At 33.8% G+C, this 14,454-nt stretch overlaps 1 protein-coding gene across 1 annotated transcript in view; it reads left to right on the top strand.

The window, feature by feature from the left end:
• The window catches only part of LOC145306821 (uncharacterized), a 30,385-nt gene extending 16,827 nt beyond the window's left edge, over positions 1-13,558 (top strand). The window contains exon 2 of the mRNA XM_080149120.1: positions 11,632-13,558. Coding sequence (XP_080005246.1) covers positions 11,632-12,821 — 1,190 coding nt within the window. The 3' untranslated portion in view covers positions 12,822-13,558. The remainder of the gene's footprint in view (positions 1-11,631) is intronic.
• The last annotated feature ends 896 nt before the right edge of the window (positions 13,559-14,454 follow it).

Raw genomic sequence — 14,454 nt, 5'->3', positions numbered from 1 at the left:
GAGCCACAGTCGTGGGTTTATCTAATTTAAATGAAAACAATTATTTTAAAATCTATCATCCATATCCTCATATAAAAGTAACAGGATATCTGTCTGTGTCCCTGTATGTCACCCTGTCTGTATGTAATAAAGAACTATGCTAACTTTTGAAGAGATATTGTTTCTCTGTATGGTTCTTATTATCTTAAGTCCAAGGAAGGTTTATTACTATTTTAAAAGGATACCACACTCTTCCAAAGAAAACTTATTCTTTTTCTTTTAAAACTAAATTTTGGAGGAAGGTCAATTTACCCTTTTTTCCCTTCTTCAAGTGAATCTTTTGGTTTACAAAAGAGTGGTGATGATTACAGGAGGCTTGGGTATGCTTTGGGTCCATGTCCTCTCCAGGTCACCTTTGAACATACTCTACATTTTGAATTGCAATGTAATGCGCTCAATCGCATAAGATAACCAATACCTATCAGACAATGAACCCTTTGATTGCACAACCATTGTCTGTGAAGTTCTAACTGTGCATTTTAATAAGTTGCGCCTAATTAGGGCCAAGGCATTCCCCTTCCTCTAAATATATATGTCAAGCATCTGACATAGCAGCAGTAGGAACCATTTAATATCTTTATTTATGATGTGATTTTAAACTGAGATTTGAACCTATCACCTTCCCAACAATGAGCAGATGTGCAGATACAAAAGAGTGATAGGGAGTAATTTTAATCAAAATAAGTCTTAGTAGCTTTGGACAAAGTAGCTTCAGACAAAGTAGCTTTGGACAAAGTAGCTTCAGACAAAGTAGCTTTGGACAAAGTAGCTTTGGACAAAGTAGCTTCAGGACATTTACTTAAACTGTTTTTAACCTATTTTTTAATCATAAATCAAAAATATACTATTACACCAGTAGAATCAGACTGCAGAGCCCAAATTTGAATTAAGTCCCCAATAAACTTTTTTGGGGGGATTTAAAAATTAATTTTATATGTTGCTGTGATCATTTTGACGGGAGCAAAAGCAACTTTTAGTTTGGGGTTAAATTGTTTCTTACAGAACAATTTTATATGATTCAGTTTATATCAATACAATAATAAAAAAACTCTACTCTGTTCGATGGAAATAATTTTTTTTTCTAAAACAATCAATTTCAGTAAAAAATTTAACATAATACAATAAAACACATAATGCTAAAGTTAAACCAATAAGATTTCTTGTTTCATTTCAATTATTTATAATTTCCAAAAGAGTGTTTTCACTAGGGTTGGGCCGGATACTTTTTTGGCCGGATACCGGATACCGGATATCCGGCTGATTTCAAATGCCGGATATCCGGTAACCGGTAGTTAAATAATTTTTATTTAATTAAAATGAAAAGAATGAAAACTATACACGTAAAAGATACATACTTTTTAAAAATATTTTTAAAAAATAAGTTTGAATAATCTTATTACATATCATATTTGTATATGTGTCAAAAATAATTTTGTTGTATTGCATAAACATTTGTTGACATCATGTCATCTTGTCATCAAATTTAACACTTACAGCCAATTTTTATGTGTTTAAAATAGGTGAACAAACACAAACATGTTAATGTTAATTCATTGGTATATTGTAAAGATTTAACTTTTTAGTGAATTTTTATAGTAAAATCATAAGGCCTAATTTTACTCTATACCAGAATACAATATTTATGAAGCAAAACACTCTAAAAGCTACGAATTTTACCCAAATAAAAAAAAGACATTTTGCTTTGGTCAAAATGACCACGGCAACAGTAAAAATTAATATTTAAATCCCCCCAAAAAAGTTTATTGGGGACTTAATTCAAATTTGGGCTCTGCAGTCTGATTTTACTGGTGTCATAGTATATTTTTATATACGTTTTAAAAATAGGTTAAAAAAAGTTTAAGTAAAGTAGCTTCCTAAAAAAATAGTCTCCAATATAGCCGCAGCGCTTGGCCCCCTGGCCTGCCTAGCCATGGGCACTCGGCCCCCTATCTTATAACCTAACCTATGTTAGCCTCAGAACATTTATTTAAGAAAAATGTCATCAACTGATAATACATAAGTGGTTTAGAATTTCGTGGATTTTGCAAAAAGTGGTTGATGGATTTTACAATTTTTAATATTGTTTTTACAATCTTTAATAATGTTTTTACAATTTTTTGGTTGGGTTAGGTTAGGTTATAGGCTAGGGGGCCGAGCACCCGCGGCTAAGCAGGCCAGGGGGCTGAGTGCTGCGGTTATGACCATTATTAACAGTGGAGGCTACTTTCCTTAGTCTTGAAGCTACTTTGTCCTGAAGCTACTTTGTCCGAAGCTACTTTGTCCAAAGCTACTTTGTCTGAAGCTACTTTGTCCGAAGCTACTTTGTCCAAGCTAAGTGCTGTGACTATTTACAGTGGAGGCTATTTTCCTTAGGAGGCTACTTTTCCTAAGTAATTGTCCCACACTGCTTTATCCTAGAGGCTACTTTGTCCAAGATCCAAGAAATCACCACTTTTTTTATTGCTCTTTTTAGTTGAATATTAAAGGAAGCCTGCAAGTATTACCACGCTTTAACTGCTGAAAGACTACCACAAGGTGACCCAATATCCCAAATTTGAAGCCTTCAGCTTTGATAACAAAAAAGTTCTAGTCATTTAAAAATGACATTTTATGTACAATGAAACTTTTGAAAGATTTCCATTGCTCATAATAGAAAAAACAATATTAAATTATGTTGCCTAGACACAAAATTAAAACCTTATCTTTGTCAGAAACTTAGATTGCCTGTAACTGTTTACATTTTTACAATAAAAAAACACCACATTCAATTATCAAAATCTCTGACAAAAATTCGGTTTAAATTGCGCTTGCAAACAAAAAATCATAGCGGAAACTAACAAAACTAATGCAAGCTCAGCTGAGATTGGCTGTTGAGCTGATTCAGCCTTCTGATTGGCTGGAAATACTACAGTACTCTCAAAACAACTTAATTTTTTTTAATGATTTTGACTATAAAAATGGGTATTTTTTGTAAAAATATAATTAGTTATTGGCAACCTAAATTTATGACAAAAATAAGCTTATAATTTTTTTTCTAGGCAACGTAGTTTAATTTCAAAATTTCTAAAATGAGCAATGAAAATCTTTTAAAATTTATATTGTACATAAAATGTCATTTTTAAATGCCTATAACTTTTTTATTATTGAAGCTGAAGGCTTCAAATTTAGGGTATTGGGTCTCTTTCTGGCAGTCTTTCAGCAGGTAAAGTGTAATGTTTCTTGCAGGCTTCCTTTAAGCCCATGACTTAAATCTTATAATTGTACATTTTATATTTGCAGAAAGCTGTTTATAATCAGTGCAATAATTGAATAATACGAACTTGATAAAAAAAAAGGATTTAATACTACTAGATAATCAATCCCATAATAAATAGATTTTAGACATCATAATTTCAACAACCTTAATCTTAAACTAAATTCAAATATTCAAAGTTGTATTAATCGAATATTGTAAAAATACCTGGCAAATTGATTACTCTAAATTTAATTTTTATTGTGGTATGATTGTGTCTACATTTTATTCCTATTCGTCAAATTAACCCATTAGTGCCGAGCGCCACTTTTATGGGCTGATCGAGCTGAAAATTTCAGGGAAGCTTTATAATGGTCAAAACGAAATTCCAATTTTTTTGTTTTGCTCTAGTGGCGTGCACAGGAAAGTTGCAAAAAAACCCGGTTCGGCATGGCCATAAATGCACAACGGGTATTTAAACTAGGGTTGGGCTGGATATTTTTTTGGCCGTATACCGGATACTGGATATCTGGCAGATTTCAAATGCCGGATATCCGGTATCCGGCCGGATATCCGGCCAACGCCGGATATCCGGCAAATATCCGGTTATCCGGCCAAATTATCGGATATCCGGCCGGATAACCGGCCAAATTACTACATATTAAAGTATTAAAAAAGGATATAGTACCTTTTGTGGCAATGCACCTTAAGGGGCGATTCATTGTTTTTTTTAAATTGCTTTTGATATGTTATTTTAGGTTAGGTTAGGTTATATTTGGTTAGGTGATTGCCCCGCAGGGTTAGGCAATTGGCCCCGCAAGGTTAGAGTCCCCCGCAAGGGGCTAGAAATAGGAGGAAAGCTACTGTGAAAGTACGAATAATCGCTCCTTAAGGGGAGTAGCCACGAAAGGGAATATACCCGCAACTGGTGTTTTGTATTATACTAGCGGCTGCATCCCTAGTATCTAGGAATATTAGAAGGGACATGAAAGTGCAGAAAAATAACTTTAAACCTTAGAACGACTTTTTTATAAAAATTAAACAGCCTAAAACCACCCTGGAACCTATGAGAAGCTTCACTCTAAAGGAGAACCATATCGGTTCAGCGGTTAGCAAGATCCTTCGCTACAGACATATAAAAGCTTAGTACTTTATAAAATAGGATAAAATTAGGGTTAAAACTTAAAAATGAAGTAACTATTAAATGATCTTTCTTCTTAGCGAATAAATCTAATTAACTATTACTACCCTCAATCTGTAATATTAACCCCTAACGGTTGGAGGATGGGCGGTGAGGTGGCGTTGAATGCCTGCCCCCCCCCCTCTGTTTTTTTTCTATCCCATTTTCTGTGTATAAAAGGTAGAGGGCTATAACTGAGTAACTTTTGAAATATGGGTATGACACATAACTGAGAGTTGAAATTTTTTTAATACCTCCTTCCTGGCGGGCACAGGATGCCAGCAAATCTGGTAAGGTCATTCAGGTAAAAAGTAAAAATATTGTTTTACTTAAACAAAGCATTTCATGTTATCTAATATTAAAATATCCTATAGTCGTACATCCTCATATGTAATATAGGTGGTAAAGTCGATTTCAGGTTATAGGTATAATTCTGCAAGTCCTGAACCTTTAGGTCCCTAGAAATCTTTAAACAGTTCCTGTGACCGCAAATCTTTACTTTAAGATTTCAAATTTAAAAAACTTAGGCTTTTTTTATATTTATATCTTCATGACATATTACAATTTCATAAAATCCGTTGCCGGTTACCTGCCAACCGTCGGTTTGCGGCTAGCAGCTGCCAAGTACTGCTGCCACCGCCAAAATTTATGTTTTGAAATTTCTAATATAAAATCTACATAAAGATAGACATATTCAGAAAAAATTGTTCTTCTAGCTTCAATAATAAGAAAATTACAGCCATTTAAGATTAAAATAACAGAGATTTTTGTTGTAAAATATAAAAGATTATATTGCCGGATATCCGGCCGGATAGTTTCAATATCCAGCCGGTTATTGAAAATGGCCGGATATCCGGCCAGTTATCCGGCCACACCGGATATCTGGCCCAACCCTAATTTAAACCCGTTTTGGGTGGTTTTCTGCCTGCATTAAAAGCCGCTTTTTCCTAAATACCCGGTTATTTCGACAAAAAAATGAAAAATGTAATTTTTGAACGCCCAAAGTGAGATGAACACTTTTTAGAACTTTGATACAATCCGTAATTGAAAACTACACAACCTCATGTAATATATAGGGCTACAAGTAATATACGAAGCGATTTATTTCAAATTAAGTGTTTCGGCCGGTTTGGATCAGTAATATTTGACATAAAATCACTTCACATAAATTCATTTCACATAAAATATTTCACATAAAGTATCATTTGACATAAACTCATTTGACATAAAGGTACATTTGACATAAAAACGTTTCACATAAACTCATTTGACATAAAGGTACATTTGGCATAAAGGTATACTTGACATTAAGGTACATTTCACATAAAGGTACATTTCACATAAAGGTACACTTGAAATAAAGGTACACTTGACATAAAGGTACATTTGACATAAAGGTACATTGCATGGCAACCGGTGAACAGAATCTCAGTTCTGCACCACAAGCCTCGCACGACTGAAGTCCCCATGTCTATACAGTCATATTTATATGAAAATATTTTTATGTGTCTTTATGTATCTTTATGTGAAACATTTTATGCTAAGTGTACCTTTATGTCAAATGTACCTTTATGTCAAGTGTACCTTTATGTCAAACATACCTTTATGTCAAATGTACCTTTATGTCAAATGTACCTTTATATCATATGTACCTTTATGTGAAACGTTTTTATGTGAAGAGTACCTTTATGGCAAACGTTTTTATGTCAAATGTACCTTTATGTGAAGTGGTTTTATGTCAAATGTTTTATGTGAAATGAATTTATGTCAAATGATATTATGTCAAATATTACTGATCCGCCGGTTTCAGCCGCCGTAACCGGGTAAAAAGGCCCGTTTGTCGAAGTTTTAAAACCTGGCATACACAAAAAAAGAACATATAAAAATTGGATGATACATATCAGAAAAAGAGCATAAAACTATTGGAGGACACATATAGAGATTACTAGGGTATACTGATTAGGGTGGCTCAAGAATAATAAATCATAAAAAAATATTTAATGGTTGAAAAGTTAAAACCAGGTTATAAAACCAAAACCAAGCCGGGTTTTAAAACTGCCGGGTATTTATGGCCATGCCGAACCGGGTCCAAATAGGGCGTAAAAAAATGATAAAAAAATAATAATTTGAATAAAACGAATTAACAAATAGATGAAAAAAATCAGCAACTTAACTATAAAAACAAAAAAGTTATTAATGCACCTTTTTTTTCGCGGTTGATCCATATTATCCATATCATAGATCCATATCTGAGACTTCTCTCCAGGGACAATAGATAAAGAACGGAGTAAAGGGGAGGCTCACAAAAGGATGATGAAATTTGAAGACTGGAAACCGTTTTTTTTTTCATTTTTCGTAACCGGGTTTTAATACCCGGTTCGTCACTAATGGGTTAAGTAATTGGGGATCTAGACATCCTACATTTATTATCACATTAAACCTTTAAAGGAGGTTTTCTTCTTAGAGCAGTTAAAAATGAAATCATTTGATAATTAAAAAAAAAAAAAAAAAAAAATCAATATAATTTTTAAATCTAAATAAAAAAAACATAAATATATTATGTATAATAGGGCAGGTTCATATTGGAATAAGACAGAAGAGGGGATATGCAACAGATAAAATATAAGGAATCAATGAAAGATTTTGCTTATTTGGCTTAAATACCAAATCATGCTATTTTTTGATAAATTACTTATAAGCAATCAATGAAAGTTTTGGCTTATTTGGCTTATATACTAAATCATGCAAGTTTTTGATAAATTACTTATAAGCAATCAATCACAATAAATGCTTATTTGGCTTATATACCAAATCATGCTATTTTTTGATAAATTACTTATAAGTAATCAATGAAAGTTTTGGCTTATTTGGCTTATATACCAAATTATACAATTTTTTGATAAATTACTTATAAGCAATCAATCACAATAAATGCTTATTTGGCTTATATACCAAATCATGCTATTTTTTGATAAATTACTTATAAGTAATCAATGTAAGTTTTGGCTTATATACCAAATTATGCAATTTTTTGAAAAATTACTTATTTGCAATCAATCACAATAAATGCTTATTTGGCTTATATACCAAATCATGCTATTTTTTGATAAATTACTTATAAGCAATCAATGAAAGTTTTGGCTTATTTGGCTTACATACCAAATCATGCAAGTTTTTGATAAATTACTTATAAGCAATCAATCACATTAAATGCTTATTTGGCTTATATACCAAATCATGCTATTTTTTGATAAATTACTTATAAGTAATCAATGAAAGTTTTGGCTTATTTGGCTTACATACCAAATGATGCTATTTTTTAATAAATTACTTATAAGTAATCAATGAAAGTTTTGGCTTATTTGGCTTATATACCAAATCATGCAAGTTTTTGATAAATTACTTATAAGCAATCAATCACAATAAATGCTTATTTGGCTTATATACCAAATCATGCTATTTTTTGATAAATTACTTATAAGCAATCAATGAAAGTTTTGGCTTATTTGGCTTATATGCCAAATCATGCAATTTTTTGGTAAATTACTTATAGGCAATCATTCACAATAAATGCTTATTTGGCTTATATACCAAATCATGCTATTTTTTGATAAATTACTTATAAGTAATCAATGAAAGTTTTGGCTTATTTGGCTTATATACCAAATTATGCAATTTTTGATAAATTACTTATAAGCTATCAATCACAATAAATGCTTATTTGGCTTATATACCAAATCATGCTGTTTTTTGATAAATTACTTATAAGTAATCAATGAAAGTTTTGGCTTATTTGGCTTATATACCAAATTATGCAATTTTTTGATAAATTACTTATAAGCAATCAATCACAATAAATGCTTATTTGGCTTATATACCAAATCATGCTATTTTTTGATAAATTACTTATAAGCAATCAATGAAAGTTTTGGCTTATTTGGCTTACATACCAAATCATGCAAGTTTTTGATAAATTACTTATAAGCAATCAATCACATTAAATGCTTATTTGGCTTATATACCAAATCATGCTATTTTTTGATAAATTACTTATAAGTAAACAATGAAAGTTTTGGCTTATTTGGATATATATATACCAAATGATGCTATTTTTTGATAAATTACTTATAAGTAATCAATGAAAGTTTTGGCTTATTTGGCTTATATACCAAATCATGCAAGTTTTTGATAAATTACTTATAAGCAATCAATCACAATAAATGCTTATTTGGCTTATATACCAAATCATGCTATTTTTTGATAAATTACTTATAAGCAATCAATGAAAGTTTTGGCTTATTTGGCTTATATGCCAAATCATGCAATTTTTTGGTAAATTACTTATAGGCAATCAATCAAAATTTTGGCTTATTTGGCTTATATGCCAAATCATACAATTTTTGATAAATTACTTATAAGCAACCAATGAAAATTTTGGCTTATTTGGCTTATATGCCAAATCATACAATTTTTTCATAAATTACTTATAAGTAATCAATAAAAATTTCGGCTTATTTGGCTTATATACCAAATCATACAATTTTTTGATAGATTACTTATAAGCAATCAATCACAATAAATGCTTATTTGGCTTATATACCAAATCATCCAATTTGTTGATAAATTACTTACAAGCAATCAATTACAATAAATGCTTATTTGGCTTATATACCAAATCATGCAATTTTTGGATAAATTACTTATAAGCAATCAATCACATTTGTTGCTTATTTGGCTTATATCAGCCAAATCTTCTCTTTTTTTCATAAACTGCTTACAGGAAGGAAGGGATTAATTATTACTCCTCCTTCTTTTTCTTCACTTCAACTTATATAAGCCACTTTTACTGTAAATGACTGAGTATTTATTTACTCCACCCTCTTTTATCTCACAAGTAAGACCAAATTGTTGTAGAATGCTGATATAAGTAAGCAATTAGTATTCTTTATGGCTTATCAGTAATTTACCACAAAAATGGCACAATGGCACATTTAAGTAAGCCAAAAAAAATGTTAATTGCTTACTTACACGTTTTGAGATTACTAGGGGTACATATTCTGCAAAGGGCAAAAAAGTGGGTAATTCCTGGGGTGATTTGTCACATTTATGAAACACAACACTTTTATTACTGCGGGGCATATGCACATCTTCATTTAGCAAAACCAACACAAATTAACAGACCAATATTAATATCCGCTGACGAATGCGCCCAAGCTTATAAATCAGGGATAATAATTATTAGAGGGATACCCATATCAGTAAAATTAAATCAACAGGTTAAAGAATCTTTTCTAATAAATGGAACAATATATTTCAGGGATTCATGGAGGGATGGATTTAATCCCCAATGCGAGGGAAAAGGGATTTTAGTGGGCAACACTTTCGTTCCTAATTCATTTATTGATACTGAAGTAACCATTAATATTAGAACCGTTGATTTAATACAAACAGAGAATGGGTGTATTTTTAATGATATAATATTAGCCACTGACAATGAAACAAACAGGGATTGCGGGACGCCCCATCTTCATTGGGATATGAGTAGAATAATAGCATTAAATGAGACAGATACTCAAAAACGCTATTATTCAGGGTTTAGAACAGTAAAAATATTGAATGCATCTATTCTAACGCACAGTGAATGGGGAGAAGATAATATCTTATATAACAAACTTCGGGTGATTTACAATGAAAAACATTCACTAGCTGTGGAAATGGGGGATAAACAAATATTTGGGGATGTCCTACCGGGAATTTACTACTATATAACAAACGTAGAGGGTTTATATGTATGGATTACCCACAGCATAAAGGAATTTTTTCCTTTCATCCACAGGGCAGAAATAGATGCAAATTTGGAAGATAAATTTTATTTATCTTATGGGCATTATAACAACTTAATAAATGAACACAATGACTGTACCTCTGACAGTGTTATTTTATACAATCTAGTTAAAGCACACAAAATGAAAATTCAAAGAACTATGGGGGAAATAATTTTGGAACAACAATGTGTACAAGTTAGGGTTAAATTAAATATTAGCGAAAAATTGCCTTGTTTTGTCAATCATTTTGCCGTGGCAATTAATGGGTCCATTTATGGCATTGTACCAAACACTAGATTATTAGTAAATAAAGATCATCTAATAGAGGTGGATTGCAATTTTAATCCAACGTACATTTCAGTAAATCAAAATGTGTATGCCGTTAACACGGATAAAGGGATAAATTTGGTAAAAGTAACAGAGGGGAAAGTTAAATCTTATATGTTTGAAGATCTTTATGGAAAAGTAATTGATGAGCAGGCAGATCAGGGGGAAACGTCTCTAATTAGCTTAGACGTCCTTAAACTACAGGAGCTGGCCCACGACGCTATAAAGTTTAAACCCAAAGTCGAGATGACATGGGTCAAGTATTATGTAAATAAAATATCCGGGTGGGTTTCAACTAAATGGCATGAAATTTTAATGTACATGGCGGGGGGTTTAGCTGCAGCATTATCGGTCTGCTTGGTTGGGTCTATGATATATTTATGTTGCTGTGCTAAAATATTTAAAGTGAACAATACACAAGGGCAAGCAACAAATTAACAACTATTCTTTTATTCGTGGGAGGGAAACTTATTAGTCTTAAAATTTAAAATTAATGCATGGATAATAATTACACCTTTATTGGTGATGGACGGGGGAGGAAAGCACCATACATTAAATATATTTGAATAATTATCCTTTTAATCGTGGTAAATAAGGGGAAAGCACCATAAAACACATATATATTTGTGTTAACATGTGGTAGTTGGACGGGGGGAGGAAAGCACCACTCACTAAATATATTTGAATAAAATTAATGTGTGGATAATAACTACACCTTTGTTGGTTAATTATTGGATAATTATCCTTTTACTCGTGGTAAATAAGGGGAAAGCACCATAAAACACATATATATTTGTTAACATGTGGTATTTGGATGGGGGGAGGAAAGCACCACTCACTAAATATATTTGAATAAATATCCTTTTATTCGTGGGAAATAGAGGGAAAGTACCATATTCCTTTGGGTGGGAAAATAAACCATGATAAAGCACATATATTGTTTGTTTATTTGTTTATTTGACTATTAATATGTGTTAATATTGTATTTGTATTGTTTGATATTGTAATTTAATTTTGCTATATTGCAGCACCCTTCGGACGTGGAGCCAGCCAGAGGAGGTTCAAAACTGAACCCAGGGACACCACCCCTCCAGCAGCTGCCGCAGCCAACCTGGTATCCAACGACACGATGCTCGCAGTGATGATTGAGGTTAGACAGCAGGTGCACGCCATGAACACTAAGCTGGATAATTTGACCGCTGTAGCTGGGGCCAACACTGCAGCCATCAAAGATCTGCAGAAGGAGACCTTAAGGGTGGACACCACCCTTAGGGAGCACACGGGGAAAAGAGGGATCACGTTAGACCAGTGGCAGCAGGAGGTCAACGCACTCCAAAATAATGTGACCTTCTGGGGCAAAAATTCTCAGAGTCAGCTCTCTGAGAACATGGATATTATTATCCATGAACTCAAAAAGCTGGCTGAAACGGTCAACTCCCATACTGATAGCGTGACCAGGGACAACCGCATTTCCAGTGTCCAAGAGTTGGGCTACATCCTACGACGAGAGTGCCAGGGCATCGTTCCAGCCACCACCGCCACCTTGGAGAATAAGCTGAAGAAGATCCAAAATTCAGTGACACTTGTACAATCAGCCCAAGACAGGTTGAGATTGAAGCTGGACCAGTTCCAAGGTTGGACGAAAAACAGGTTGTCCATAGCTGAGATTGATGTAACAGAGGATCCACCTGTCCAAGCACAGCGTAGCAACGAAGCTGAACCATCAATTTCTGCTGCTGCCAGAGCTAGGCAAACCTCGCCACCACGCCCTTCAAGTTCAACAGTAGCCAGAGCCAAGGAGATGACTGACCGCTACCTTGTTTCCACCCGTCCACGCAGCCCCAGACCACACACCCCACCCATGACCAGCGACAGGCTCTTGTTCACCAGAGATGATTACTCTGGTGGCCTGAGCAGTGATGATGAAACACTCTATGAGCCCCCATCACCCAGGTACACGCCAACTTCACCCAAGTACACACCAACCTCTCCTTCCTACAAGCCTGGTGATTTTTCTGAATCCAGCGATGAAGATGTCAAGCCGCCAAGGACCGAGCCCCCCAGGAAGAGAAGGAAAGGGAACCCCAACGGGATCCGCACGAGATCAGCTGCTGCCAGCGAGGCCGCAACCTGCCAGGATCCAGCACCCGTACCTGCTCCAGATCAGCAACCAGATCCAGCTATCCTTGATGAAGTGGATGAAGAGAACGACAGCTGACTAGTTGAATCTATCGCCCACTTGGTGGCCTTAGTAGTTATCAACATCAGACTACGCCGCCAGCAACGTCGACATGGGCGCAACCGCCAAGGGGGATAACTTAATTATCATTGTGACCACAAACAGTTATACCTCTAAGCTGCTTTGTACCAAAATTAAATAAGTGAACTAAAAGTTAAAACTATGTTCTTGCGCTGCGCTATGATGAATTTTGTAATGCTTGATGATTATGCCATTTTTGATATGTTTAATGTATTAGTATGTAAGAATTAGTATGTAAGAGGGTCAAAGATTACCAGCGGTAATCAATGATTTAATTATTAGTGCCATGGTTAATATTAAGGAAAGATTCTGGGGTTTAGGTAATTATGGGTAAAGGGAATGTAATTTACATCCCCTTCTAAGTCCGGGAGAATGTAGTATAAGTTAAAGACTAGCTTTGCTCTGATCTTAATAATTAGTCTAAATAGACAGCTAAAATGGATAATGGCCAAAAGGGGTAGCTGTCAATAAAGTATAAGCTGTGGGCTTAGGTAAAACAATGCAAAGCTAGACAACTTCAGTTGGTTTTAGAATTTAGCTTAGCTAGGTTCGCTCCCCCGTAGCTGTAGGTTTGAGTCCCTAGGTGTGGACACCACAGTTACATTATACCAACCCAGAATCATAAGTAATATATACATATATCCAGTTATTATTGAATCTACTATATTATTAATAAAGTGTTGATCAACATTAAACAAGGTGACATTAGTTATTTGTAGAAGTAGCAAATCTGCTCTATAATTCAGAAAGATCTGTCCTACGTCTATACTACAAGATTAAAGTTTGTATTTGGATATTTAGTGCAATTTTACTAAAAATCTTAAAATGGCGATATCTGACAAGAAGGAACGGCTGGGATTTTGTTCTCAACTGATTCTAATTACCACTAGGTCCTATTTGAACGCCCAATTGTCCGAATGTTTGGGAAATTTTTTTAATCTAAAGTTCGGTTAAGGAGGGGTGTGCTCCTCTAGAAGAAACTGACTCCCTCCTTCAACATTTTTTTCCTTTTTAAAAAACTAAATTTGAAACTTTGAGATTTACCACCTCCCACACCCCCCCCCCCCCCCCCCCTATCCACCTTAGTCCTCAGATGCATCTAAGGGCGTAGCCGCTAGTATATTATAAAGTGACACAAGACGACAAAAAACACTGCATCCAACAGGATTTTGGAGAAATAAGATTGTTTTAGATATGGACTGCCAGTTTAAAACCTGACGGCACAGATCTGATTATCAAAAATTTTATAAAAAATAGCTGGTGTTTATATCCCAACGAATAGGAGAACGTTTTTATGCAACTTTTATTTATAATTTATAATCAAATGTTTGCTAAATCCTACTCTTGATGGATATCAATATCAAGGAACTCCTTACAATATGATAATAGTTATTTATCGCATCGTATTATAAATAGTTTTGCGTGATTATGAAAATGTACAATTATAAGAATGAACCAGTTTTGATATCCCCGAAAAGAGGCCGAAGGCACAGTCTAACAAAACTGGTTTTAATACTATGATTGTGCATTCTTATATTCTTAGAAAACTGAATATAATAGGATGCTATACATAATTTTTCAGTATGGCTTA

The sequence above is a fragment of the Acartia tonsa genome, chromosome 15 (assembly GCF_053477335.1).
Source record: "Acartia tonsa isolate MP-2025a chromosome 15, ASM5347733v1, whole genome shotgun sequence".
In the NCBI taxonomy this organism is placed as follows: domain Eukaryota; kingdom Metazoa; phylum Arthropoda; class Copepoda; order Calanoida; family Acartiidae; genus Acartia; species Acartia tonsa.
This window is presented reverse-complemented; position numbering and strand designations above follow the sequence as displayed.